The sequence below is a fragment of the Rhinatrema bivittatum genome, chromosome 1, assembly GCF_901001135.1.
Source record: "Rhinatrema bivittatum chromosome 1, aRhiBiv1.1, whole genome shotgun sequence".
In the NCBI taxonomy this organism is placed as follows: domain Eukaryota; kingdom Metazoa; phylum Chordata; class Amphibia; order Gymnophiona; family Rhinatrematidae; genus Rhinatrema; species Rhinatrema bivittatum.
This window is the reverse complement of record NC_042615.1, coordinates 506957856-506985677: the sequence shown is the minus strand read 5'-3', so window position 1 is coordinate 506985677 and position 27822 is coordinate 506957856. Positions and strand designations below refer to the sequence as shown.

General features: G+C 46.7%; 1 protein-coding gene across 3 annotated transcripts in view; it reads right to left on the bottom strand.

Annotated features, from left to right (window-relative positions):
• The window catches only part of SLC38A5 (solute carrier family 38 member 5), a 173846-nt gene that overhangs the window by 20253 nt on the left and 125771 nt on the right, over positions 1 to 27822 (bottom strand). For all 3 annotated transcript variants that reach the window (XM_029610924.1, XM_029610931.1, XM_029610941.1), the window contains 9 exons: positions 10366 to 10577; positions 9687 to 9888; positions 7461 to 7542; positions 4185 to 4300; positions 2728 to 2801; positions 2395 to 2487; positions 1253 to 1334; positions 364 to 446; positions 192 to 250 (listed from right to left, as the gene is read on the bottom strand). In XM_029610924.1, the coding sequence (XP_029466784.1) occupies positions 192 to 250; positions 364 to 446; positions 1253 to 1334; positions 2395 to 2487; positions 2728 to 2801; positions 4185 to 4300; positions 7461 to 7542; positions 9687 to 9805 (708 nt within the window). In that variant the 5' untranslated portion in view covers positions 9806 to 9888; positions 10366 to 10577. The remainder of the gene's footprint in view (positions 1 to 191; positions 251 to 363; positions 447 to 1252; positions 1335 to 2394; positions 2488 to 2727; positions 2802 to 4184; positions 4301 to 7460; positions 7543 to 9686; positions 9889 to 10365; positions 10578 to 27822) is intronic.

The window sequence follows — 27822 nt, the reverse complement described above, 5'->3', positions numbered from 1 at the left end:
AAACTATTCTGCATTCTGTGTGCAAGGTGACCAAGAATGGGCCTCCTAATATTTACTGATGAAGCCATTTGCTCAAACTGGAGCAGACTTTGGATGGCCCTGCTCCCCCTCCCCCACCGATTCCTGACTCTCACAAGCAGAGATCCACAGTGAAGATGGAAACCCCTAGATCGTGCATGGGTTTCACTTACCGAGATGAGAAAAAACACCATGCAAGTGAGAGAGAAACCACTGGTGTATCCCAGGTACCCTGCAGAGAGGACGAGAGTAGTTATCGGTATGAAAGAAGCTGGCAATTGCCCTCTTCATGGCCACAAGAGAAAGAGAATTAACAAAAGGACAGTGGCAGGGAAGTACACTTACCCAAGTGCTTCATAAGTGCAAGGGGCAAGATGACGATAACACTGACGATGATAATTAAAATGTTTCCCTTCAGGAACCATTCTCTGCGAGGGAAGAGATACAAAGAGAGCTGTTTATATTGATCAATGCCCCAGCCTCCTTCAAGCATGTATAGAGTGACACTGAAAGGCCATGGTACAACCCTGCAGGCTGAAGAATTCACTTTTAAGGATGGTGAAGGCAGAAAGTGGCTACAGCAATGCTGCTTAAACTGAGGCAGCTGGGAAAAAAAAAATGGAGTGCTGCCAACTTAGCTCCACAGTGTGAGATTCTACAAACTGCATCTCCCCCATGCAGTTGGCAAGGCTACAAGCAACAACCTGTACTGGGAAGGGAGTTAGAAAAGCAGGACTGGATTCCCGACTCATGAGGATATGGAAAACCAGGACCGGATCACCAACTGAAGCTGGCCTGGAGTTGGAGGATTGGCTGAGTGCATTGGGGCTGTATCACTTGGCCTATGTGGGGGTGTTTGGGTACTGTGCTGCTCTCAGCTGCTAGCCTTGGGTAGGAGGAGGGATAATACTGGCTCCGATAGCTCTGGCAGCCTTGGAGGGCATGAGAACAGAGCATGGGGCTGCCAGATGTGTCCATTTTTAGATGCAAAACAAAGCCAAGTGTGGCCCAGCTGCTGCACTCTGTAAGCTCATCACTCATGAGCCGGCTGACAGCTGATCAGACTTCCCCAGCAAGGAAGCCGAACATGGCAAGGACACCACACAGCGGACCGCAGCTCCATTCCCATCACACTTTAAGCTGGTGCTTTAACTCCTTCCCGCGAAGCTGCGAGGCGTCATGAAGTGCTCGGCTGCCCAGGCAATCAGACTCCCCCATCCTCTGCCTCACTCACCCTGTGGTCTCGGTCTGTCCCAGAAATGCCTGGATCACCAGCGGCAGCTCGTATTTAATGATGAATAAATAGCTTGACATTGCTGTGAAAGCGGGAAAAGTGAAAAAGCATGAAATAAAAATAAACCCAGAGGAATGTTTTCATTAGGCTTGCTCATGGCTCCCTCGCTCCCCCCCCCCCCCCTCCCCCTCCCCTCTGGTTCTTTTCTTTTTTTTTCTGGCCCAGCAGTTTCCTCCTGCTGCTTCTGGGCTTTCAGCAAAAGTGGAGCCATCGCTGCTGGCGCTGCAGTGTGCGCCTGAATCTTCGCTTGCGACTACCAGGAGGGGGGGGGGGGGCTTTTCTCCCTTTTCACAAAAACACAGAACATGACGGCTGTTCCGCCTTCCTTTCTGTCCAGCCCAGCCAATGCCTGTGGCAGGTCCTCAGCCAAGGGCCACCGTCCCCGGCACACGTCTCCCACCTCCCTTCCCGAGTCTGGTCACTGGGAGTGATGCCGGGCAACGTCTCAAATCTCCCGCCACTTGGAACTGGGCGGGTTGGCTCTGTGGCATCCTCAGGCCTGGCGGGTCCAAGGAGCGGAGGCCGAGCCTGGGAACTGTGGAAAGCAAGCAAACCTGCTACTGATCCACAGGGCTGGCCCCGCCCTAATTCTCTCTTTCTTTCCGTTTGTACTTTCCCTCCATTCCTTCCTCATTTTTGTCTCTCGTTCTCCTTATTCTGAATTTTTACTTTTTTTTTTCTTTCCCGCCCCTCTCTCTCTCTCTCTCCTTCTCTTACTCCCCCTCATCCTCTGTTTGGGGCTTCCCCCCGCTCTTCCATCCGTCCTTTGCCTTTCTGCCTTTTCCATAACTCTTCGCCCTCTTCGCTATCTGTCCGTTCGATGAATCTGTGGAACGTCGACGGCATCGTCTTCCAGAGGGAAGAGCGTTCGCGTGAAACGAGGGCGATGCACGATCTTAAGCTCTGGTAAAAGAGCCGAAACATAAAATTCCCAATTAGCTCTCTCTCCCTGGGCATGACAGATACAGGGCTCCTGGCACTAGTTGAGGGGAACCTGTCCCTTGCAGGTCGCCAGTGCTCTGGATACAATGAAGTCAGTTTCAATTAGTGTTAGCACTGGTGCCTCCACGGTTTCTCCTTACCTCCCACGTTGTGCAGGGTGATGATGAGGCCCGTCACGATTTTGCCTGCAGGGCCAAAGGCTCTCTGCCCTAGCTGCTCATATGCCCGGATCCCTGCACAGCATGGGAAATACCAAACAGATTAGTACAGGGAGATTGATTTAGCGTCACAAGCATGCACTGGATTTAGAGGTACGGCACACAGATTACGGGGCACAGTGTGCGAATTTCCGTGGAACGGCACGTGGTCTAACGGTGGCACAACATTGGAACAGCATGTGGGCTGCAGTGGATCAGCATGTAATATACGTTTAAAATTCTGATGGGCGCCTTTTCCATGAGGCCCAGGCTTACCTACTACCCCCGCACACTTCAGCAGCAGGTGGATGGAGTAGGCCGACAGCAGAGCAATGCAGATCAAGAGAATCCTGGAAAAGAAATGCACAGCATGGCCTTTACACTGACGAGGGAACATTACAGATCTATTTGTCACTGGCACAGTACGTTCTCAAGAGAGTTCAAGTCCTCCACCTTCTGGAATTATCAGATTTGCCCTGTGGAGGGGGTAAGGTATAAGGAAGTCAGACACAGCGAAGAATGCCTTAATGATAAAAAAAAAAAAAAAAAAAAACCCCAACAAAACTAATAGAAGTACAATTAAAGGACCGTGCACCGCTATACTGAGGGACTCGGGTCTGATTCCAGCTCAGTTCTTCAGCCAGGGATGCCGTGGGAGCAGTGCTCACTGCGTCTGGGGGAGGGAGTCCCAGTCATTGTGCAATGGTGACACCTAGTGGCCGGACTCGGAGCCTGTGATTGCAGGGCCTTCTTGCCTCCCCAGCTTTGGAATTGCCACAGAGGAGAAGGAAAGGACCAGGAACATTGCAGCCCCACGACCGAAGTGAGAGAGCTGCCCTTCAGTCCCTCAGCTGCCTCTCTTACTCGTAGTTCCATGCCGCATGCTACCTGTTTAGAGTGGCAGTGCACACTGGGGGACCAGAGAGATGGGCGACCATGGGGACAGAGCATGCAGCTCTTTCACTGCCCCCCCCCCCCCCTTGTCACCTCTTTTCAGTTTCAAAACTACAGCTTGGCTGGGCCCTTCCTACGCCTTTGCAGCACAGAGGCCGCTTCAGGGTGTGAGACGGAGAGGCAGGGTTCTCCCTGTGAGAGCTGATGGGCACTGGGAGAAGGTTGGTGACAAGGAAGGGAAAAGAGGAGGGGACAGAAAACAAGAGATGGAGAAGAAGGAGATGAGGAAAGGGCAAAGGAGGGGAGAGAAGTGGGAGAGAGTTGAAAGTGGCATTCATGGAGCCACCATTCAAACAGTAAGAATTTTTATATTTTATTTATTGCTGTTTGTAGTTTTATAAAAAAAAAAAAAAAAATGTTTGTTGGTGTCTAATGGATTGGTTTTATTATTTTTTCAACACATGAATCTAATGCAGACAATATCCTAAAGCCAGGTTTGGGGAAAATCCCAGAAGCCAGTCACTTGGGTGCCTAAAATTCAGAAAAGCAAAAAAGAATACTAAAAACCAAACTATGAAAAAGAAAAATCAGGAAAATAGCCAAACAAAATAACAAGCAAAGCACCACCAACAACACAAAAGAACAAAAAAAAAAAAAAAAGAAAAGAAAAAAGTAAGGAAAAAATTTCCCTGGCTCCTAAAAATTTATGACTGGCCCCTAAATTTTCTAAATTATTCCCTGTATGTCTACCCTGCTCCCTAGTAATGAATCCCTGTCACCCTGGGATCCCTCCCACCAATGACAGCCCGCCCAGGCCAAGGACACACTGTGATACTCACACGAAGAGCACGATGCCCGTGTTGGCCATGGCAAAAGCTAACCCCAGGATGCCGCTACCCATGATGGCATTGCTCAGGTTAAAGACGGACATCCCGAATGAGGTTTTTCCTTCAAACTGCAGGAGCCAAAATAAACAAAACAAAACAAAACAAAACAATAAGCTAAGGTCAAGAGGTAGCTATGGTCTTACCTGGGAACCTCTGAGTCCTACTCACCCTGTGTAGATTAGCAGCGGGGAGGGGAAGGGCGAGGGATTGTGAGGCTTTTTTTCTTAGCCCCTCTAGCCCTCAGATAAATTATCCCTGCTCCTCTCTCCCCCCCGCCACACCCCTGTCCCTCCCCATCCCCTCTCTCTCAACCTTTGCACCTTTCTCTTTACATTTTCCCCTCTCTCTCAACTATTCCTTCTCTCGCCTTGTTTTTCTCTCTCTTGCTCACTGCCTCTCTCTCCCCTTTGCTTTTTCCTCTTTTTCTCGCCCTGCTCCCTCTCTTCCCTTGTTTTTTCCCCTCTCGATATCCTCCTGCCCACTCTTCCCTGCGCCCTTCTGCTCTCTCTCTCTCTCCTCCTTTTTCTTTAAATCTGAATATATTTAAATAAAATCATCTGGCTAACGTTTCCTGGCTACCTTTAAAATCTAACTGGCTATGCCTGAATATACAGCTGGTTAGATTAAAAGTTATCTGGGTCCGTGCTATCTGCATAACTTTCGCCTTACCCAGTTATATTAAAATTATGTAGCTGGTTCAGTGGTGGCAATAAGAGAAAACAAAATGCCCCTCCCCCCTCACTCTGCTAAAAAAACTAAATTAATATGGGCCATGGTGCCTGAGCTCCCTTCCCTGCCCCGAAAAGAGAAAAAAAAGACATTGCGGGCCTATCAGCCTGAGAAGCCTCCCTGCCCCAAACTTGGGAAATAAATCTTACATCCCGGCCTTAAGCCCCCTTTCCTCCTGCTCTGCCCTACCCCGACCTGAATGCCCCCTGCCCCCACCCAGCAGCCCCCAAAACCTCCGTGGCTGCTGGGAGCGTGGCACAAGCGTCCACTTCTCAGCAGTGTCCCCAGTGTTGCTGTCGAAATAATACACTGGATGCCACCGGGAGCTGCGCGATAGGCTCACAAGATTTGTATTATCTTTTGGGAGGTTTTGGGGCGGGGAAGGAGGAGGGGGTTCGGGCACTATGACCCACATTAGATTTACTTCTTCAGTGCTATGGGGTGGAGGAAATCGGGCCTGCGGGCCAACACTGATTTTTTTTTTTTTCCTATTGCAGTCACTTAACCGGCTATAGATTGTATGAATACAGCCAATTAAGGCTAAAGTTATCCAGACTTATGTTCCTGGATAACGTTAGACCTGCTCTGAAGGCATTTAGACTCGCTTGGCTAAATGTAGGCAGATAGCACTGATAGTCAGTGCTATCCGGTTAAATCCGAGCTCTGCCCCCAACGCCTCTTTATTATTCAAATATGGTTTAGCCTGATAATGACTTATCTAGCTAAAACTTATCTGGACAGTGCGGGGAGGGTGATATTTAAACCACAGATTTGTCTGGCTAAGTCCCAAACTTAGCCAGAGAAATTCTTTTGAATATTGACCTTTTAGCAGTAGGCATTCCACCTTCAGTAAATTTCACGCCAGCAGTGTATACATATAGGGAGGTAATTCTGTAATATTGTGCATAAATTACAGCTATTTACAAAGCAGACATACAGGCATAAATCTGCTTTAAAAATGATCCTATATATTATAGAGATGATTCATCCAGGTTACACTTAATATGTCTCACAATACTACCTGAATAATATATCTTTCTAACTAATGTTGTTGCCTTACTTAAACTTTTTACCAACATATACATTTATTATGAGAATAGGTGGTAGTGTCATAGATTTTATAAGGCACTCTCCATGTTGCCTCCTTTAATTTAATCATTAACTACCCTCCAACCCCCATTTGTTATTCAAACAAATCTTTTAAAATTTTAAGTTTGGCTTCAACATTAGACCATTACTTATTTTTCTTTTTTTCTTTTTTAATTTTTTTGTGTGTGCACACCTCTTAATTTTTATCACCGTCAGTGTAGCCTTAAACAATTACTTATGTTGTTTTGGCTTTTAAATGTTAACTTAACTTTCGCTTTGAAAGTCCCCAATAATTACAAGTACACTTCAGCACAATCCCCAATGTTAATGTTGCAATATTCCTATTTTAGATTTTAAAAGTTTACTTAGCATGCACTTTGAAAATCTCTGATGGTTACAATGTTCTTCCACACTAACCCCGAAGGTAGTGTTACAATGTTGGAACAATGTTGGAGCAATGTAACACTACCTTCAGGGATAGTGTGGAAGAACATTGTAACATTGTCAAAGTTTTTCAAAGTGCAAGCTAAGTAAACTTTTAAAATCTAAAATAGGAATATTGCAACATTACCATCTGGGATTGTGCTGAAGAGTATTTGTAATTATTGGGGACTTTCAAAGCGAAAGTTAAGTTAACATTTAAAAGCCAAAACAACATAAGTAATTGTTTAAGGCTACAATGACGGTGATAAAAATTAAGAGGTGTGCATACACGAAAAAAATTTAAAAAAAAGAAAAATAAGTCATAAGTTATAAGTAATGGTCTAATGTTGAAGCCAAACTTGAAATTTTAAAAGATTTGTTCGAATAAAAAATGGAGGTTGGAGGGTAGTTAATGATTAAATTAAAGGAGGCAAAATGGAGAGTGCCTTATAAAATCTATGAAACTACCACCCATTCTCATAATAAATGTATATGTTGGTAAAAAGTTTAAGTAAGGCAACAACAATCGTTAGAATTAAAAATTATCCTGGCAAAACTAGGCGCATGCAATTACATTTTAGCTGACATTTTTTTGCAAATTTATATACATACGTTTAGAAATTCCAAAGTATGTGCCTACATTCAGACCTGCTCTCAGTCCAGGTATACTTATGTACATACATAACACACACCCGTAAATTTACCCACATGTTGGGTGGGCAATTTTGTAAAAGACCATTTCTGTGTGTAAAACCCTGTGTTATCTCCAGAAGTCTGTTTGAAACTTACCCTCCCTGTGTGTTTGTGTGAGATCACACATGTTATGCATGCATAGATGCCATGTGGCAACTGGACCCATGTGGTTTGTGCATGTAAAACACATGCCCGTGTGTATGTGTGTATAAACACGTGTGCTGTGCTGTGATGCCAGATCCCACCGGCTTTCTCAGGCTGATTCTGTCCCCACTGCTCCCTGCCCCCTCTTACATCAGTGAACTGTGTCTTCTTGCTGACTTTGTGCGGGAGGAACTCATCCTGCTCAGCTGTGGTTGACTCTTCCACGTCATACCTAAGAAAAGAGAGAGTCGAGAGAAGTTAAGCACAGTAGCACAGATTTCAGTCATTCAGCCCTGCATGCCCAACGCCATTTCTGTCCTGTGCTGTTATTAGCAGCCAAGAATACATGCAGTTCAGTTTTGAACACATCCGTACAGGTTGTCTGAAATAACTCTACTAGAGTTCTCCCTGTGACACTGTCCTGCTGTCATCAATACACAGGACACAGAGAATGAGACAACGACGACCAAATGGCTCAACCAGACTCCTCCTAACTTCTTCCTGCTGCAGTAATGCAGACCCTACTTGGTCTCCAGCTCTGCATTTACTTCCACACATCACAGGATTTATTTTATTTATTTTAATTTTTTATATACCGGCATTCGCGATGGGAGTCGCATCATGTCGGTTTACAATTAACAGGGTGTGACAAGAGGAGAAAAACTTAGAACATTAACATGTGATATAAGAAGAAATAGCAGTTACAATAAAACAGGGACATAAAGTAACTTGGAAAGTAAGGAAAGCGATAGAAAATTAACAATGTGATAAAAAGAGTAACAAGGTAATATACCGTATATAATAAATTTATATAATATAATAAAATATAATATATAATATATAACATACCATATATATAATATACCGTGTATAATATACCGTATATAATAAAAGCAACATAAAAAACCTGCTCATTTAATGAGAAATAACATTATGGAGTTGTTAGAGTTTATGTTTACCCTGAGGGGAGGTCTTAGTTGATTTGGTTGAGAGAAAGTTCAATTTGTGTCTGGAAAGGCTTTCATAAATAACCAGGTTTTGAGTCTTTTTCTGAATGTAGGAAGGCATACTGTCTTTTGATTAATAATGTTTGCATACACCACTTCCTTTTGGAGGTTGTTTGCTGTATCCCCTACCTTTTCAATTTATTACCTTGGAGCCTCATATTGTGATCTCTTGTTCTAAAACTTTCTTTCCACTGAAAAATTGTCTTAATTTAATTTAATTTAATTTAATTGTGCATTATTTATCCTTTTGAGGTATCACAATGTCTATCATTTCTCCTCTCTGCCCCCTCCTCTAAGGCATGCATACTGTGGTTAGGTGCTTAAATCTTATTTCTAAGGGCTTTTAAGTACAGACTCTGCACATTTTGCTAGCTCTTCTCTGGACCACCTCCACTCTGTCTATAATATCTGTTTTGGAGATGCTGGCTTCAGAACTGGACACAATACTCTAGGCAAGATCTCGTCAAAGACTTGGAGAGAAAGCATAATCACTGTCCTTTTTTAAAAAATTGGCTACACCTCTTCCCTAGGCACCTTAGCATTCCTTTGGCTCTGGTTCCAGCCTTGTCGTACTGTTTTGCAAACTTGAGATCATCAGGTATGACCACTCCAAGGCCCCTCTCCTACATTCTGACATTCCTCATCTCGCCCACCTGCACTGCAGATTTCACGCAGACATAATAATCCTGCTGCATGTAAAGAGACAGAGCACTCTGCAACAGAGATTCTCAGAGATGACACACAAGTTTCTGTAACACATAGGAGCACACAGGCAAACAGGTTGTTGGCTAAGACAATCACCTCACTAGTAAGTTATTGCCCTTAATACACAAGGGTTTGACTAGTCAGGTTCTCCTGTGGCACTGACAGCAAAGACAACTTAAGTTAAGTTCCCTCACACTATTTCTCTGTTGTTAGCACAGCAAAACCTTGACCACTCAGAAGCTGAAAATGCACACCAGGGCAGTCATCATTCTACAGCACAGCAAGACATGTCTGGCAAAGCCCATCATATTCAGCAAAATATCTGTGTGAGCAGGAGCAGGATCAACACTGAGCAAAGGTAATTCATAAAATGGCTTAAAGACATTGTTACAAGGTCCCTTGGTGAAGAGCTCCTAAGCCAAGGGCTTGACTGCACATGGAGATTAAGTGACCGCCTCAACTTCACTAATGGGGTTGGGGAATTAGAACCAGGGTATCGGGGTTGGGGAATTAGAACCAGGGTATCGGGCTTGGTGACCAATACGATGAGCCAGCCCCTCATTCTTAGGTGTCCTGGCCCAGCAATAAGGAAAGAAACAGAAATGGACAGAGAGAGAGAGATTACTGCCTGTTGCCCAGAGAAGATTTCTGTCCAGGGTCTCACCCCTCTTCCAGTGTCACTTTGTCCGCTTCAAAGCTTTCTAAGTTGCTTCCATTCAACATCTGAGTCTCGTCTGCCTCTTCCATTTTCTGCAGTTCCATGGTGGACATTTCTCTCTCCATTTTCGGTGCTGAAAGGATGAGATGTTCTGAATCCTGGTGGATTTCACAGGAGGAAGGGTCCTCAGGTGGATGTTAGCAGGGCACTGTAATGAGATTATTCAGCATGAGTCTGCCTACCCTTTTGTGACCTCAGAATCCACACACACACACACACACACACATTGTATAAGGGAGCTGGTTCTGGGTCTGGCCAACTCAGAACCGGTTAACTTAAACTTACAAATGTGCAGGGCCGCAGCAAACTATCCCTGACACCTAATCCCCCCACGCATTCCCGCTGGCAGAAGGATTAGGTTAAAGGACCTCTGACCCAATCCGCTTTCAAGGTGCCCCTTGCTACCTGGCAGCTGAGCATCAGTAAGGTGAAGAACTGCCTCAGACAGACAAAGACAAGAACGAAGATAGAGGAACAGGGAGCTATGCCTTGAGATCTCTTGCAGAAAGGACTCTGTCTCATAAGTGTTGTGTCATATAGGATTATTATTATTGTTCCTACTACCTTTATAATGTATCATTTCTTATTGCATTATTATCATAACTGAGCTACATAATAAACCAACCTGGGATCAATTTGTGGTTATTGTCCCTGAAGGGTGAGCGTGGTGTGATTGTGGCCCCTTTGGATATCCCCTAAATTCTCTAGTGTGACGTGTCCAGTCAATAGGTCCTTTCACATTTGAGAATCCACAAGAACCCGTAACAGATGCAGCTTTGGGCGAGAGGGGTGGTTAGTGTTTTGGTTCTGTGTCTTCCTTAGTTCAATAAGAAATACCTAGAGAAGAAAAGAGCGCATGTATTAGATTAACCAGTGAAACAATGAAACCTAGGGGAATGGACAAAATATGTGAAAATCTTTCATTCATATGTGCATGATAAATGTAGTATAAATAAACACAGAGATATTTAAGAGCATGAACTCAACAGTTGAGAGCGCATACATGCCTATCTCACAGAGTTCCACCAATGCACTCCAGTCCTGACCATCACACCCCCTGCTTTTCCAGTACTGATCCCCTCACACACCCAATTCACCTCACTCCTGTCCCGCAGCACCCCCTACTATTCCAGTATTGAAACCCCGCACACAGCTGTGCCAATTCACCTCACTCCTGCCCTGCAGCACCCCCTGCTATTCCAGTACTGAGACCCCCCCCACACAGCTATGCCAATGCACCTCACTCCTGCCCTGCAGCATCCCCTGCTATTCCAGTACTGAGACCCCCCCCACACAGCTGTGCCAATGCACCTCACTCCTGCCCTGCAGCAGTCCCTGCTATTCCAGTACTGAAATACCCCACACAGCTGTGCCAATACACCTCACTCCTGCCCTGCAGCATCCCCTGCTATTCCAGTACTGAGACCCCCTTCTACTCTGAGATCTGCTAATGCACCTCACTCCTGCCCTGCAGCACCCCCTGCTATTCCAGTACTGAGACACCCCCCCCCCCATTCAGCTGTGCCAATACACCTCACTCCTGCCCTACAAATTTGTATTTAATATCACAAATTTAAAATGTATTTATTTGATATATGCAATATATACAAATTGGTGTAACAAAGTTCATCAATAGATAACTGAGCAGAAAGAACATAAAGGCACTTATTTATGAAGGGGAATTAAGTGTTAACAAGCTAAAAACATGAAAATAATGAAGCCTGTAGTAAATAATATGAGTTTTGGCGAGCTAACACTTAACATCCCTTCGTGAACAGATGTGAAAAATACTGTTTGCATTATAATCCGAAAAGATTTTCCCTAGGAGTTGGAGAGTTGGGTTTGAAGTTTTTTCTTTGATAAGATAACCTGTGATTGGGATGTTGTATGGCTATTTCCATCTGCTATGTCTGGTGGTTTAACTGTTATCAAGTGTAGCAGTTGTTTTCTTTTTTTGTTATTCTTTCTATGATATTGCTATCTACAGTTGTGTGAAAATGTTTAGGGAATGCTGAACTGTATGTTTTAATGAACCTCTGAGTGAACAGAAGAAGATACAACCTCTACATCAGTGGTTCCCAACCCTGTCCTGGGGACCCTCTAGCCAGTCAGGTTTTCAGGATATCCACAATGAATATATATGAGATAAATTTGCATATAATGGAGGCAATGCATACAAATCTCTCTCATGCATATTCATTGTGCATATTCATTGTGCATATGCATGAATATGCATATTCATTGTGCATATTCATTGAGGGTGATTTGAGGAGGTTTGATGATACCACCTGACTTCTGAGCTCTGAGAGCTGGGTCCATGTTGGCTCCATTGGATGACACCACCCGACTTCTGAGCTCTGAAAGCTGGGTCCATGTCAGCTCCATTGGATGACACCACCCGACTTCTGAGCTCTGAGAGCTGGGTCTGTGTCAGCTCCATTGGATGATACCACCCAACTTCTGAGCTCTGAGAGCTGGCTCCATTGGATGATACCACCTGACTTCTGAGCTCTGAGAGCTGGGTCCATGTCGGCTCCATTGGATGAACCACCAGACTTCCGAGCTCTGAGAGCTAGATCCGTGTTGGCTCCATTGGATGATACCACCCAACGTCTGAGCTCTGAGAGCTGGGTCTGTGTCAGCTCCATTGGATGATACCACCCAACTTCCGAGCTCTGAGAGCTAGGTCCGTATCGGCTCCATTGGATGACACTACCTGACTTCTGAGCTCTGAGAGCTGGGTCTGTGTCAGCTCCATTGGATGATACCACCCAACTTCTGAGCTCTGAGAGCTGGCTCCATTGGATGATACCACCTGACTTCTGAGCTCTGAGAGCTGGGTCCATGTCGGCTCCATTGGATGAACCACCAGACTTCCGAGCTCTGAGAGCTAGATCCGTGTTGGCTCCATTGGATGATACCACCCAACGTCTGAGCTCTGAGAGCTGGGTCTGTGTCAGCTCCATTGGATGATACCACCCAACTTCCGAGCTCTGAGAGCTAGGTCCGTATCGGCTCCATTGGATGACACTACCTGACTTCTGAGCTCTGAGAGCTGGGTCTGTGTCAGCTCCATTGGATGATACCACCCAACTTCTGAGCTCTGAGAGCTGGCTCCATTGGATGATACCACCTGACTTCTGAGCTCTGAGAGCTGGGTCCATGTCGGCTCCATTGGATGAACCACCAGACTTCCGAGCTCTGAGAGCTAGATCCGTGTTGGCTCCATTGGATGATACCACCCAACGTCTGAGCTCTGAGAGCTGGGTCTGTGTCAGCTCCATTGGATGATACCACCCAACTTCCGAGCTCTGAGAGCTAGGTCCGTATCGGCTCCATTGGATGACACTACCTGACTTCTGAGCTCTGAGAGCTGGGTCTGTGTCGGCTCCATTGGATGATATCACCCGACTTCCGAGCTCTGAGAGCTGGGTCCATGTCAGGTCTGTTGGATGACACCACCCGACTTCTGAGCTCTGAAAGCTGGGTCCATGTTGGCTCCATTGGATGACACCACCCATGCACTATGGCTGATTCAAGCTTGCTTGTTGATAAAGAAAGCACATCAGTGGTTTAGCCCTCATGCAGATGGTCAACTGGAAAGAACATGCATCTTGCCCACAGACCTTAAGATACGGCGTGCCTCAGGGATCTATATTATCCCCAGTGCTCTTCAACATATACCTTCAACCATTAATAGACTTAATAGGAAGTTTCAGCATTACATGTGATGTATATGCTGATGATATTAACTGCAGTCACCTGGTCTGACCCAGCCAATATATATTTAGCTGTATATCATCAGCATATACATCACATGTAATGCTGAAACTTCCTATTAAGTCTATTAATGGTTGAAGGTATATGTTGAAGAGCACTGGGGATAATATAGATCCCTGAGGCACGCCATATCTTAAGGTCTGTGGGCAAGATGCATGTTCTTTCCAGATGACCCATCTACGTTGTATTCATTAAGGGGTAGATTTTAAAAGAAGCGCGATCAGCCTACTTTTGCTTGCGCATCAGACTCAAGCAAAAGTACGCTGGATTTTAGTAGATACGCGCGGAGCCGCGCATATCCACTAAAATCCTGGATCGGCGCGCGCAAGGCTATCGATTTTGTATAGCCTGCGCGCGCCGAGCCGCGCTGCCTCCCCCCGTTCCCTCCAAGGCCGCTCCGAAATCGGAGCGGCCTCGGAGGGAACTTTCCTTTGCCCTCCCCTCACCTTACCCTCCCTTCCCCTACCTAACCCACCCACCCGGCCCTGTCTACACCCCCCCCCTTACCTTTGTCGGGGGATTTACGCCTCCCGGAGGGAGACGTAAATCCCCGCGCGCCAGCGGGCCTGCTGCGCGCCGGGCCGCGGCCTGGGGGCGGGTACGGAGGGCGCGGCCACGCCCCCGGGCCGTAGCCACGCCCCCGTACCCGCCCCCAAAACGCTGCCGACACGCCCCCGGAACGCCGCGACGACCGGGCCCGCCCCCCGACACGCCCCCGACACGCCCCCCTCCGAGAACCCCGGGACTTACGCGAGTCCCGGGGCTCTGCGCGCGCCGGGAGGCCTATGTAAAATAGGCTTCCCGGCGCGCAGGGCCCTGCTCGCGTAAATCCGCCCGGTTTTGGGCGGATTTACGCGAGCAGGGCTCTGAAAATCCGCCCCTAAATGAGGGCTAAACCACTGATGTGCTTTCTTTGTCAACAAGCAAGCCTGAATCAGCCAAGTGATGTTATAGTTGGAGTAGCCTAATAGAGCAACAGGCTAGTAGCCAGGGTTTACATCCTACTATTGCTCCTTATGACCTTGAGCAAGTCACTTCACCCTCCATTGCTTCAGGGACAAGCTTGGATTGTAAGCTCTCTGGGGGCACCTGAATGTAATCTGCTTTGAAATACCCGAGAGATGGAAAATAAATCAAATAAATTAATTAAGATTAAATCCATCTAAGTCAGACACATTATGGATTTAGATATGTTTCCTAATATAGTGAAGATTCGCTCATTGGGAGTTATTTTGAATGTCCCTTTATCCTTTGAACTACAGGTTTCATTGGTAGTCAGGTGTTGCTTTATGCAACTACATTTAATTTGTTTGTCACATGACATTTTAAACAGGAAGGAATGTAAAGCATTAATTTATTCACTGGCGCTTAGTCGTATTGACTTAGTGGAACTCCTTGTATTTTGGCCTCCCGGAAAAATTATGCAGCGCTTGCAGCTAGACGATTACTAGTAAAGGGGAGACCAACAGATGACATCACACCTCTTCTAAAAGAGCTGCCCTGGCTCCCAACAGAGGGTCAAGTTCAAGGTTTTGTCTATGGTTTTAAGATCCTTACATCAAACGGGACCAAAATACCTGAAAGATTTTAGCACACTTTTAAGATCTTCTCAACGGGATCTGCTGGCACCAGCCAGCCGCGACAGAATATAAACTGGTGGAAGCTAAGTGGAGGGGCCTTTTACTCTTATGCACAAGCAGAATGGAGCAAGGTCCAGCTGGAACTTTATTTGGCGCTGAATTATCTTGATTTTAGGGAGAAGATTAAAAACTGGGGTTGTTTTTCCCCGGGTTTATGGCTTGCTTTCTCATCCTGGTCAATATCTTATTATTGCATTTTCCAATTAATATTAATTGTTTTGTAAATTATCATCTGTCTTGAAAGCACCTTTGGAGTGGGCAGAATATCAAGCATGATTATATAAAATACAAAAAATAAATAAACACCCCCCAGGAATGCCTCCTCCCTGTAGCTAAAAATAAATAAAATCAATAAATGTTGTTAAAGCTGGTGGGGGTTTATCTACACTGAGGAGGCCATTTTTCAGCCAGGGCAAATGATTTAAAAACTGTTCCCACCCCCCTATGACTGGGGTAGAGTTACAAATAAATATAACCTGTCCCATGATGATCATGCATGCCAATCCCTTAGAACAAAAATGTGCTTTTATAGAGCATTTCAACTGCTGTACACGATTCAGTTTGTCCAAGAGATCTGGCTTTACACGAGGAGCATTATATTTGCCATCTCCACAAATGCTTTCCTCTTTATTCAGTTTTGTCCTGTGTTCACAGTGTCCTTCTTCCACAGCAGCCTTTCTGTTGCTCTTCCTAATGCTGTGTTCATGCTTTATTTTGCAAAGTTTCTGTGTGCCAGTCTACACGTTCGCAGCTTCTGTTATATTCAGTGCGCTGGCTTTAAAGGGTTAATTTAACCTCTAACTGGAAGAGATGCCTAGGAGTTTTCCCTCTGTGTTGTTCCAGCCTTCTCTGGTCAGTACTGGTCAGGCTCAGGCCTAGGTGAATCAACAGCTAACGTGGCCAACCCTGCGTAATTATTTTTATTTTACCTGGCCTTACTTCTGTGGCCCGGGCTAGGCTGGTGGCTGTAACCTTCAATTTATGCATCCCCGCGGCACCAAAAGAGGGGCAAAGGACCTCAAAAAGTGGCATGTCCTGCCCAGGCCACCGTTAGAGTGGCAAAGTAGCACAATTAGTGGCACAAACCCAAAAGCACTAAAAGAGGAGGAAAACAGCAAATGTAGTAGAATGACCACCCCAGGGCACAGAGAGAGAGAGAGAGAAGTATGGCAGCCAGTGCAGTGGCAACAATACTCCAAGGTGGGCTTTCTCACTAATATGTTCACTAAGAACTTAGTGCACGAGTCACACAGAAAGTACAGTATCACAGCGTCACCCACTCTTAACACCAGCTCTGTGGATCCCTTGAAAATCGTCTTCGAAGTGACAGTGCCTGGAATAAAGAGGTTAAGAGAAGACCAAAGGTGGCTGAGGTTGCAGAGAAGATGAGGGAAAGAAGACTGGTTTGGACTGGATACATGGAAAGAACAGAGAAAGGCTATGTCAGCAGGGAGTTAACCGGGAATGCAGGTGGTAAGAGAAACATCCAGACGAAGGCCAAAAAAAAAAAGCCGTGGACCATGGTGGATGGTGGCCAGGACAGTGGGACCCCCACGCAGCTCTCCTCGACAGTACACAGATTTATTCCAGTTCACATGGGAATCCAATGTGAGGGATTCTCTCAGCAGTTACAAGCTTGTGATTCTCTGCTTGGTACACAGACTATGGGATCCTCTGAGCAGGCCAACACATAGACTCCCTGTATCTTTTGTGCTTTGCATGAAAGGTCTCAGGAGAAGGTCAACAGAAATAACATGTCAACAAAGAATTCAGAAGACAGTCCTGTCTAACCCCACACTCAATGCTAAATAGCTCTCCAAACCAACCACTGATGCAGTCTCTCTCATGCACCTTGTAGGATTTGCAGGTTATCTGATAAAAGGCACTGGAGATAGACAAATATACAGGGTCCCTGCTTTCTCATTATTCAGTGGCACCAGGCACAACTGCAGAATTCACTTTCTGTTGTGGAATCACAGGAAATTAGGCTCTATTGCCTCTGCTCTCCCCTCGGACTGGTTATCAATTCTGCAGCCTGTGCCAACTCGTCTGATGCAATTCAGTCTGCTGACACTTGGCTGCTGACCTGTTATCACCCATGACCTGCTTTTACTTTCCCCTCTGGCCTGCTGATGCTTCACCCTGCTATAGGGAAGGAGGCGCTAGGAGGCAGAATCAGCAGAGAAAGTGTTGGCACGCTGGGCCACAGGTAAGAAGCCAGATGGACAGGCCGCAACCCAGTAGCAGGCCAGTAGGTGAGGTGTCAGCAGTAGGGTTGCCAACTTCCCGGCTCCTTCCCACTCTTCCTGTGGTCTTCTCTTTCTCCACACACACACACCCCTTCCCGTGCATCTTCTCTCCTCCACCTCTCCCCCTGCTCTGACTAGGTTGCCTCTGAAAATGTGCTTAAACTTTCCTAACCAGAACAAAGACAGCTAAATTGCTGCTCGGTGAATTTTTAATAAAAATGCACCCTGAAATAATCAGTCTAGTGATCATTCTCCTTTTCCAACAGCTCTCTGCAGTTCCCATGGAGGACCAGGGGGTTACAAAGCTCTTCTCCCTGTGGTCTCTCACTCAGGCTCCATCATACCGTAGGTCTCACATGGTCACTTCAGTCTGGTTATATTTATTCTGGCCAGTTACTTTGCCTTCCTGAGTATCTGAGAATCTGTTAGCTGCGCTCTAAGTTTCAGGTACTTTCTGTGTGGGTTCCCTCCATAAAAAGAAATCTGTCCTGGTTTTAAATGTCTCTCATCACTCAGCCCGGCTATAACACATACCCTACACTGAGGCTTGGCCTTCAAATTGACCCTCATAGGCTTTCCTTGGTCTCCCTTCTCCTCCAGCAGTAAACTTCCTGTAGCCACTTCCTATGAATAAAGAAAAGCTCAGGTTTAATGTTACAGATAACACTGCATAATCTGAAGGCTCAGTCCAGGAGAGGGAGAGCTGAAGTAAGTGTATCTGATGTCACTTACAATCTGCCTATTCAGGTGCTGGTCTGCCACCTCATCCAGGTCAACATGAAGAGGCTGATCCAGCCCGGGTTTTGTTCTACAGAAATGGAGATGTAGTTCTTAGCTTATTAGAGAACACCCTTCTAATTACACATAAAAGAGTAACATAGTAATGATGGCAAATAAAGATCAAATGGTCCATCAAGTCCACCCAGCAATTTGCTAATGGTAGTAACTGCCACTCCGTGCAGGTTACACCCATGTGTTCTGTTAAGGGGAGTAACTGCTGCTCCATGCAGGTTACCCCCAAGTGTTCTGTTAAGGGTAGTAACTGCCGCTCCATGCAGGTTACCCCAAGTGTTCTGTTAAGGGTAGTAACTGCCGCTCCATGCAGGTTACCCCCAAGTGTTCTGTTAAGGGTAGTAACTGCCGCTCCATGCAGGTTACCCCAAGTGTTCTGTTAAGGGTAGTAACTGCCGCTCCATGCAGGTTAACCCCATGTTAACGGTAGTAACTGCCACTCCGTGCAGGTTACCCCCATGCATTCTGTTAAGGATAGTAACTGTCGCTCCGTGCAGGTTAACCCCATGTGTTCTGTTAAGGGTAGTAACTGCCGCTTCATGTAGGTTACCCCCATGTGTTTTGTTAAGGGTAGTAACTACTGCTCTGTGCAGGTTACCCCCATGTCTTCTGTTATGGGTAGTAACTGCCGTTCCATGCAGGTTAACCCCATGTGTTCTGTTATGGGTAGTAACTGCCGTTCCATGCAGGTTAACCCCATGTCTTCTGTTATGGGTAGTAACTACCGCTCCATGCAGGTTAACCCCATGTCTTCTGTTATGGGTAGTAACTGCCGTTCCATGCAGGTTAACCCCATGTGTTCTGTTAAGGGTAGTAACTGCTGCTCCATGCAGGTTACCCCATGCATTCTATTAAGGGTAGTAACTGCCGCTCTGTGCAAGTTACCCCCATTGCTTCTGTTAAGGGTAGTAACTGCCACTCTGTGCAGGTTACCCCCATGTGTTCTGTTAAGGGTAGTAACTGCCGCTTCATGTAGGTTACCCCATGCCTTTTGTTAAGGGTAGTAACTGCTGCTCTGTGCAGGTTACCCCATGCATTCTGTTAAGGGTAGCAACAGCTACTCCATGCAGGTTACCCCTTGTGTTGTGATAAGGGTAGTAACTGCTGCTCTGAACAGGTTATCCCCATGTGTTCTGTTAAAGGTAGTAACTGCCACTCCATGCAGGTAACCACATGCTTTCATTTAAGGATAGTAACTGCCGCTTGTGCAGATTACCTCCCCCCCCCCCATGCGTTCTATTAAGGGTAGTAACTGTTGCTCCATGCAGCTAACCCCATGCCTTATGTTATGGGTAGTAGCTGCCGCTTTGTGCAGGTTACCACCATGCATTCTGTTAAGGGTAGTAACTGCCACTCCATGCAGGTTATCCCCATGTGTTTTGTTAAGGGTAGTAACTGCTGCTCCATGCAGGTTACCCCTATCCCTCTGTTAGGGGTAATAACTGCCACTCCATCCAGGTTACCCATGCTTCCGTTATGCGTAATAACTGCCGCTCCTTGCAGGTTACCCCTATGTTTTCATTTAAGGGTAGCAACTGCCTCTTGTGCAGGTTACCCCTGTGCATTCTATTAAGAGTAGTAACTGCTGCTCCATGCAGATTACCCCATGCCTTATGTTAAGGTTAATAACTGCCACTCTGTGTTATTTACTCTTTCAGATAATAGAAAAACTAGGGGGCACTCCATGAAGTTAGCATGTGGCACATTTAAAACTAAATCGGAGAAAGTTCTTGTTCACTCAACGCACAATTAAACTCTGCCAGGGGATGTGGTTAGTGCAGTTAGTGTAGCTGGGTTTAAAAAAGGATTGGATAAGTTCTTGGAGGAGAAGTCCATTACCTGCTATTAATTAACGGGCCGATACAGTAAAGCGCGGCCGCAGTTACCCCGTTTCCAACTTGCTGTTTACTCACAATTTGGCCGCGTAAGTCCAACCCGCCATTCACTATCCCTTTTAACCCATTCTTACCGCTTCTTTAAATCAACGGGTAACCCTTTCCGCCCGCGGCATGTATATTAGATGTAAACGATCCGATTAGCTATTCCCTCCCATTCAGTAACGTGCGCCCCGACTATCGCCTTTTAACCTGCAGTTTAGCCGCGTCTTTAACCTGCTAAATTACCTCCTACCCTTACCCCTGCATTAGAGGCAGGGGTAAGGGTAGGCGGCAAACTTTCCCCCAGCCCCCACTCACCTGCCCTGGCCACCGGTCTCCGGGGCAACCCCAGTCCTCTCTCCCCTCCTCGCGAAGCAAGGCGCAGGGCGAAAAGCGACTCGACATGCTATTAAAATATTGTAAATAAAGTGTAACAAAAGTTAACTTACTTTTTCTTACAGTCCTCTCTGCCCTCCTCCGGAGGCGCGCACCGCGGCTCCCCTGCCTCCCGGGGGCAGCCGGCGGCGAAAGCGGCTTCCAGCGGCCCCCGCCGGCGAAGATGGATGAACGCACGCCCGTAGTGCAAGGGCGCTCGTCAGCAAAGGCGCATGAATGGGCGTGCGTGACGTCACGGCGTACGCGTGCGTTCATCCATCTTCGCCGGCGGGGGCCACTGGAAGCCGCTTTTGCCGCCGGCTGCCCCCGGGAGGCAGGGGAGCCGCGGTGTGTGCCTCCGGAGGAGGGCAGAGAGGACTGTAAGAAAAAGTAAGTTAACTTTTGTTACACTTTATTTACAATATTTTAATAGCATGTCGAGTCGCTTTTCTGCTCGCCTTAGGTTTTCTTTTGATTAAAGTTGGGATCCACTTCCTGGTACCTGTCATTTCAAATGACATTTGAAATGACAGGTACCAGCGCACCCAGGATACTGTATAGGCGCTGTATAGCGCTCTATACAGTAAAATGGATTGCGCTTCATGGACGCTTCTTGGACGCGCTTTGGACGTGGCTTGCATTTGCATGCTATTTAAATACTGTATCGAGCGGTATATGATCCGAACTGTGCGCGCGGCAAACGAGCGGGCGCCCGGCACTGCCGCACTTTTTCTACCGCGTCCTTACTGTATCGGCCTGTAAGTTAATTTAGAAAATAGCCACTGCTATTACTAGCAACAGTAACATGGAATAGACTTAGTTTTTGGGTACTTGCCAGGTTCTTATGGCCTGGATTGGCCACTGTTGGAAACAGGATGCTGGGCTTGATGGACCCTTGGTCTGACCCAGTATAGGCATGTTCTTATGTTCTTATGTGTTGTGATAATGATAGTAATTGCTGTTCTGTGCAGGTTACCCCCATACTTTCTGTTAAGGGTAGTAACTGATAAGCTGTGTTAATTTACCAGACTAGCAAACCTGTTGGGTTCATCTAAGATGTTCAGGAATACGCCTGCCTAATGAGTGAGGTCTCCACTTTATTCCTGAACCCTAAATACTGTGGCACAAGGCAGATTTCCAAAGGGACCAATTTAGCCTGCCATGACAGTGGAACAATTAATGAAGCTTGATGTGAGGAATGTAATGCTCTCTGTGGAAAATAATGGAAATAATGGACCTGCCTTGATTGACACATCTGAATGCAATTTGCAAAATCTTAAACTGCAGTCTCCACTTAACTGGGAGCCAGTGCAGTTCCTGCATAACAGAGGCAATATTTTCTCTGACTTCTGCATGGACTGAAATCCTAGCCGCGGTATTTTGGAGCAGCTGCTACCATACTAGTAAACCCAAGGGTAATAATCCCCAATAAGGGGAATAACAATAGTTAAATTGACTGGTCACTAGCCCGTCAATCATTGCTGCCAAATCCTTTTTGGACAGATAAGACCCCAGCTGCCTAATAATCTGTAGAGACACATTTGTTGATCTAACCATTAGGAAATCTGAGGTTTTAATGAAAGTTTAACATCCAGGAAAACCTCCAGGCTTCAGACCACTTCTTTTGGCTTACTTTCAGTATCCTCAATCAGCAAATGAGCTGGAAGGCACCCTACATCACCCAAAGCATGTACAGTTTTGTAGGACTGAGTTCTAACATATGGGATCTGAGTCTATTTACCAAGGCTTGTTTCTCCACCATGCTAATAAGAGGCTGCATGATGACGTCAATGTATTATCCACTATGACATCTAGATCTTTTTCCTGGGTAGTAGCTCCTAATATGGAACCTAACATTGTGTAATTATAGCATGGGTTATTTTTCCCTATATGCATCACCTTGCACTTGTCCACATTATATTTCATCTGCCATATGGCTGTCCAATAATCTATTTGTGATTTAACTATGAATAATTTTGTGTCATCTGCAAATTTGATCATAAAAAGAGATTTCCAAACTTGCTTGTGGCTGTATTATTTATTTTGTTCTTATTGCATGAGGAAAGTACCATGAGGAGTTCTCAGGATGGGGAAAGGAGAAAAGAGTGGGAGAAATAGGGATGAAGAGAGGAGAGGGAGGGCTGGTGATTGGGATGAGGAGAGTGAGAAGAAGTGGGGATGAAGGAGAGAGGGAGGAGAGAGTATTGGAGATGGGGAGGACTAGGGTTGGGGAGGATAGGGGGATGGGGACAAGAAGGGAGAAAGAGATGAGGGGATCCAGAGGATGGAGGATTTGGTATTAGGGATTGGAAGGGGGATTATAACTTAGTGGTTAGAGCAGTGGGCTATAAATCAGGAGACCAGCGTTCGAGTCCCGCTGTCGCTCCTTGTAACAAGTCACTTTACCCTCCATTGCCTCAGGTACAAACTAACGGCTGATTCAGTAAAATCCACGGAAGAGAGAGGATGAATGCCCGCTCTCCCAGCGTGCACACAGGCCACTCGCCTGTGCATGTGATTCTGTATTTAAATTAGGTGGTGCGGTAGAAACGGGCAAAAGGAGGCGCTAGGGACACTAGCGCATCCCTAGCGCCTCCTTTTTGACAGGAGTGGTGGCTGTCAGCGGGTTTGACAGCCGAAGCTCAATTTTGCCGGCGTTGGTTCTTCAGCCCGCTGACAGCCTCGGGCTCGGAAACCGGACGCCGGCAAAATTGAGCGTCCAGTTTTCGGCCCGACAGCCGCCGGCCCATTTTAAATTTTTTTTCTTTTTTCTTTTTACACCCTTCGGGACCTCCGACTTAAAATCGCCATGATATTAAGTCGGAGGTTGCACAGAAAAGCAGTTTTTACTGCTTTTCTGTGCACTTTCCCAGTGCCGGCAGAAACTAGCACCTACCTTTGGGTAGGCACTAATTTCTTAAAGTAAAATGTGCGGCTTGGCTGCACATTTTACTTACTGAATCGCGCAGGCATACTTAATAGGGCCATCAACATGGGCGCTATTAGGTGCCGTGGGTTGGACGCGCGTTTTCCGCCCCTTACTGAATAAGGGGTAAGGGAAAACGCGCGTCCAAGGGCAGGTTAACAGTGAGCTCCATCGGAGCGCACTGTACTGTATCAGCCAGTTAGATTGTAAGCCCTCTGGGATAGGGAAATACCTACAGTACCTGAATGTAATCCACTTTGAACCACTGTGAAAAGTGGAATATAAATCTAAATAAAATAAGTAAGTTTCAAGAATTCAAGATCAAGGAAGCAATGATGTGAACTGCATTGGTGGGGATGAGGACGAGGCAGGTATCCTTACCATGATCTGGTCCTGTTCCCCCATGTATGACTTCTCTAACCTCCCACCACACCAGTCTCTTCTCTCTCTTTCTCACACACACACACACTGCCTCCCTTCTTCCCCATTCCCCTCTCTCTCACACACAGGCACATGCCCCCAGTCAATCCCCTTTCATCTCCTGGTCTCTGTCCCCCACTCAACCTCTCCTAATGGCCCCACAATTATCCCCCTTTGCTCCAGGCTCAACCTGTTTCCTGCTGGATCAGGAAGCAGAGGACTGTTGTATGCTGAAAGGCAGGAAATCTTCAGCCAGCCTGCTGCCCCCACCCCCAGGCACAGGGTCTAGTGTGTCTATTGACAAATCCAGGCCTGGATGCTGCCACTACCTTCTTATCAAATATTTTATTTACCAGCACATTTTCTGGTCTAGAGATTGGGACAGCTCTAATATTGCTCTACTCGCCACGGTGATAAGAGGGTTTTAAAACTGATATCATAATAATCTGTGTATGGTGAGCACAGCATGACAGAGACAGTTTCCAGGCAGGAGTTCAACGATTTCTTCATCAGAGTTTGTCCAATATAATGAAAATCAGGGCCGTTTTCTTTTTCTCCCCAGCCTATTGCAGCCTCACCACATTGTGTCCTTTCAGCTTTTCCACACAGGGCTCGGAGTAGGACATGCTGCTGGGATTTATCTTTTTTTATTTTATTTTAGATAAATTATATTCTGCACACATCCATATTGTTCTGGCAGATTTCAGTAATACAAAATGGGTGATATTACCTATGCTCTCAACAATTATTGTAACACACACATAACATATAAGAGAGTTAACAAACTTTATTATCACAAATTACTTAACACATACCATAAAATGTGTCTCGATGGTTTCACAACACTCACCCTTATACTCATTTACACTCTTGCTCATTCATTCAATTTAAAACACAGGTACCAGCATTGTCATTGAACAGCCTCACTGTGCCAACTCACAAATGAATGTGGAAAAACTATATATACATATATCGGTAAAGATCTTATACCCTTATGGCTTGTGTACCTTTTACAACACTTAACGTAGACCTGTATGCGATTTTACATCAGAACAATCATCTTTTCAATAATGTTCATACATCTTTGATAATATAGTTAGTGCTGAGGTCTTCCCCCCTCTCTTCAATAGGCCACAACTTATGTGTAGATCTCCAGCATCTCCACTCCAGCATTCATCCGAGCCACTCCAGCATTCATCCCAGCCACTCCAGCTCTCGTCCAGCCACTCCAGCATTCATCCCAGCCACTCCAGCTCTCATCCAGCAACTCCAGCATTCATCCCAGCCACTCCAGCATTCATCCCAGCCACTCCAGCATTCATCCCAACCACTCCAGCTCTCGTCCAGCCACTCCAGCTCTCGTCCAGCATTCAGTCCAGCTCTCGTCCAGTCACTCCAGCATTCATCCCAGCCACTCCAGCTCTCGTCCAGCCACTCCAGCTCTCATCCAGCATTCATCCCAGCCACTCCAGCATTCATCCCAGCCACTCCAGCATTCATCCCAGCCACTCCAGCTCTCGTCCAGCCACTCCAGCATTCATCCAGCATTCAGTCCAGCTCTCGTCCAGTCACTCCAGCATTCATCCCAGCCACTCCAGCTCTCGTCCAGCAACTCCAGCATTCACAGCAGTATCTCTACCCCATCACAACATATTTCCCATCAACTTTGCCACTGTTACGATCCCCCCTGTTGCTGCGCTACAGGTGGTCTCTCACCTTCCACCGGAGGCCGCTCCGAAGCCAGGGCCTCGCCTGTGTTCCATCCGGGACTTGCTCCAGGGCCTGAGAGGCCTAGCTGTTCCTGTGGCTTGCTTGGCTGTTTGGACTTCCTGGTTTCCAGCCACGCCCGTTTCCCTAGGGGCTGGCCCGCAGCTCTCCACCTTACTTATAGGACCAGCGAGGGGCGGTCCAGATAAACTCCTCCCAGGGAGTTGCCTTCAACCTCCAGTATATAAGGACTTTCTTGTCACTTGCAACTGGCCTCTGGATCGGGCTGTACAGTCGTTTGTAACCTTGCCGATCCAGGTCCTCTGTGATTGCCTATGCCTTGATGGGTCTCTGTCCGGATGTTTGCTTCCTGATGTTACTGATGTCTGCCTTGATGTGTTCCTGATGTCCTGATCCAGTTCCGCTTGTTCTGCCCTACGTCCTGTCTGGCTCCTGAGCCTTCTGGCCTGTTGGGCCCTGGAGTGGCCAACAGGTGGGATTCTTCCCTGCACTCTGGAGCTTCCCTGCCTGCCAGCCGAAGGGGCTTCGGATGTCAGTATCCCAGCATCGGAGTTCCTGCTCGCCTGGATCTTCCCTGCGCTCTCCTGTTCTCAACATGGTCCGCGACCAGCCTTCCTGGGCCTTGTAGGGTGCGTATGGGACGGGGTGGTCCGCGACTCAGTCCCGTGGGTGGGCTGAGTAGGGTGCCCTCAGGGACAGTGCCCGTGTCTCCTTCCAGCCCTCCTCTTTGATGTCTGCACTAGCCTTTGTCTACGATGTCTGCACCTGCCTCGTCTACGATGTCTTCAGTGTAAAGGACTCTGTCTGCCCTCGCCTCTGTCCGGCCTGCTGCCCATTGCCGTTCCCAGCGGCAGGTCCGAAAGGGCCGGGAACAGTCTGAGGACCGTTCATCAGTCAACTTCCCAGTGTTGGCTACCATGGGCGTGCAGGTCCGGCTGAGGGTCGGACTCCCTGCTTTTGTACCCGCCTGGCTCCCCATGCCTGCTCAGCTCACCTCCCACGGTGTGGCTTTGGGCTCCTCCTTGAGTCCTGCCGTGGCCCAAGGGCTCACCACCCGCTGGAGACGACCGCGCCCGCGCACGCTCGTAACAGCCACAAAGATGCTCCTTAGCACCATACCTACAATCTGGAACAAACGCAGAATGCACACACAACCTGCATATCATCACATGGCACGACAACAAAGACTAATTCCAATAATGATATCGCTAATCACTCAACTCTTAGGTCTCTCTCTGTTTACTCTAACTCTATTCAACTCTCAGTCGCTCTCCAAAAAAACGCACATCCTCAATGATTATCTTATAGAAGTCAACCCTGACATCTGTGTAATCACAGAAACCTGGTTAAAAAATACGGACATAGTACTAACAAACCAGCTTCCCACGCAATCTTACGACCTCTTTTCAGTCCCCAGACCCAAAAAAAGAGGTGGAGGACTCCTCCTGGCAGCAAAAAAAGGACTAGGCATAACTTTACAACAAACAAACACCTCCACCAAACTAGAATTCTCCCTCTTTAAATCTGAACAACTTAAATTAGCCCTCATCTACACCCCACCAGGAACCTTAGAATCAGACCCTTCTCCATTGATTGAGCTTATAACCAAACACATTAACGCAGACAAACCCGCAATAATCCTAGGAGACTTTAACCTACATGTGGACGCTTCTCCACAATCCATCAACTGCGTAACAGTTCTCTCCTCACTTAGTCACTTGGGTTTCACTCAAATTGTCAACAGCCCCACCCAGAAGGCAGGCCATACATTGGACCTCATCTTCATTAACGATAGCTTTACCATCCACTCCAATCCCACCTGCTCTCCAGTTCCCTGGTCAGACCACCGGATCATCTACACGACCCTTAAGATTTATTTATTTTCTTTTATATACCGACATTTGATAGAGATATCACATCGGTTTACAGGTAACTGAGGGAATAGGGTGAGGTCCGCCCTATTTTTCATTATAACATGATAACAATTATAACGTGGTAACAATTATAACAAATATACATGGAAAAAATAAAATTATAGCATATAACATATATACATTATGACTTGGTGACAATATAATTTAGGTATAAGGATTGATTGAAGGTAGGCATGGGATGGGTGGGGGAGGGGGGGGAGAAGGGTCAGGGAGGGGAATAGGGTGTGGGGTGGGTCAGGGAAGGGCGGAATGGAGGATGGGATGTATGAGGGGGGGTGTGATGCGTTTGGGCAGGTTAAGGGTCTGGTGGGAAGGCTTTTATAAACAGCCATGTTTTGAGATGTTTTTTAAAGACTTGCGA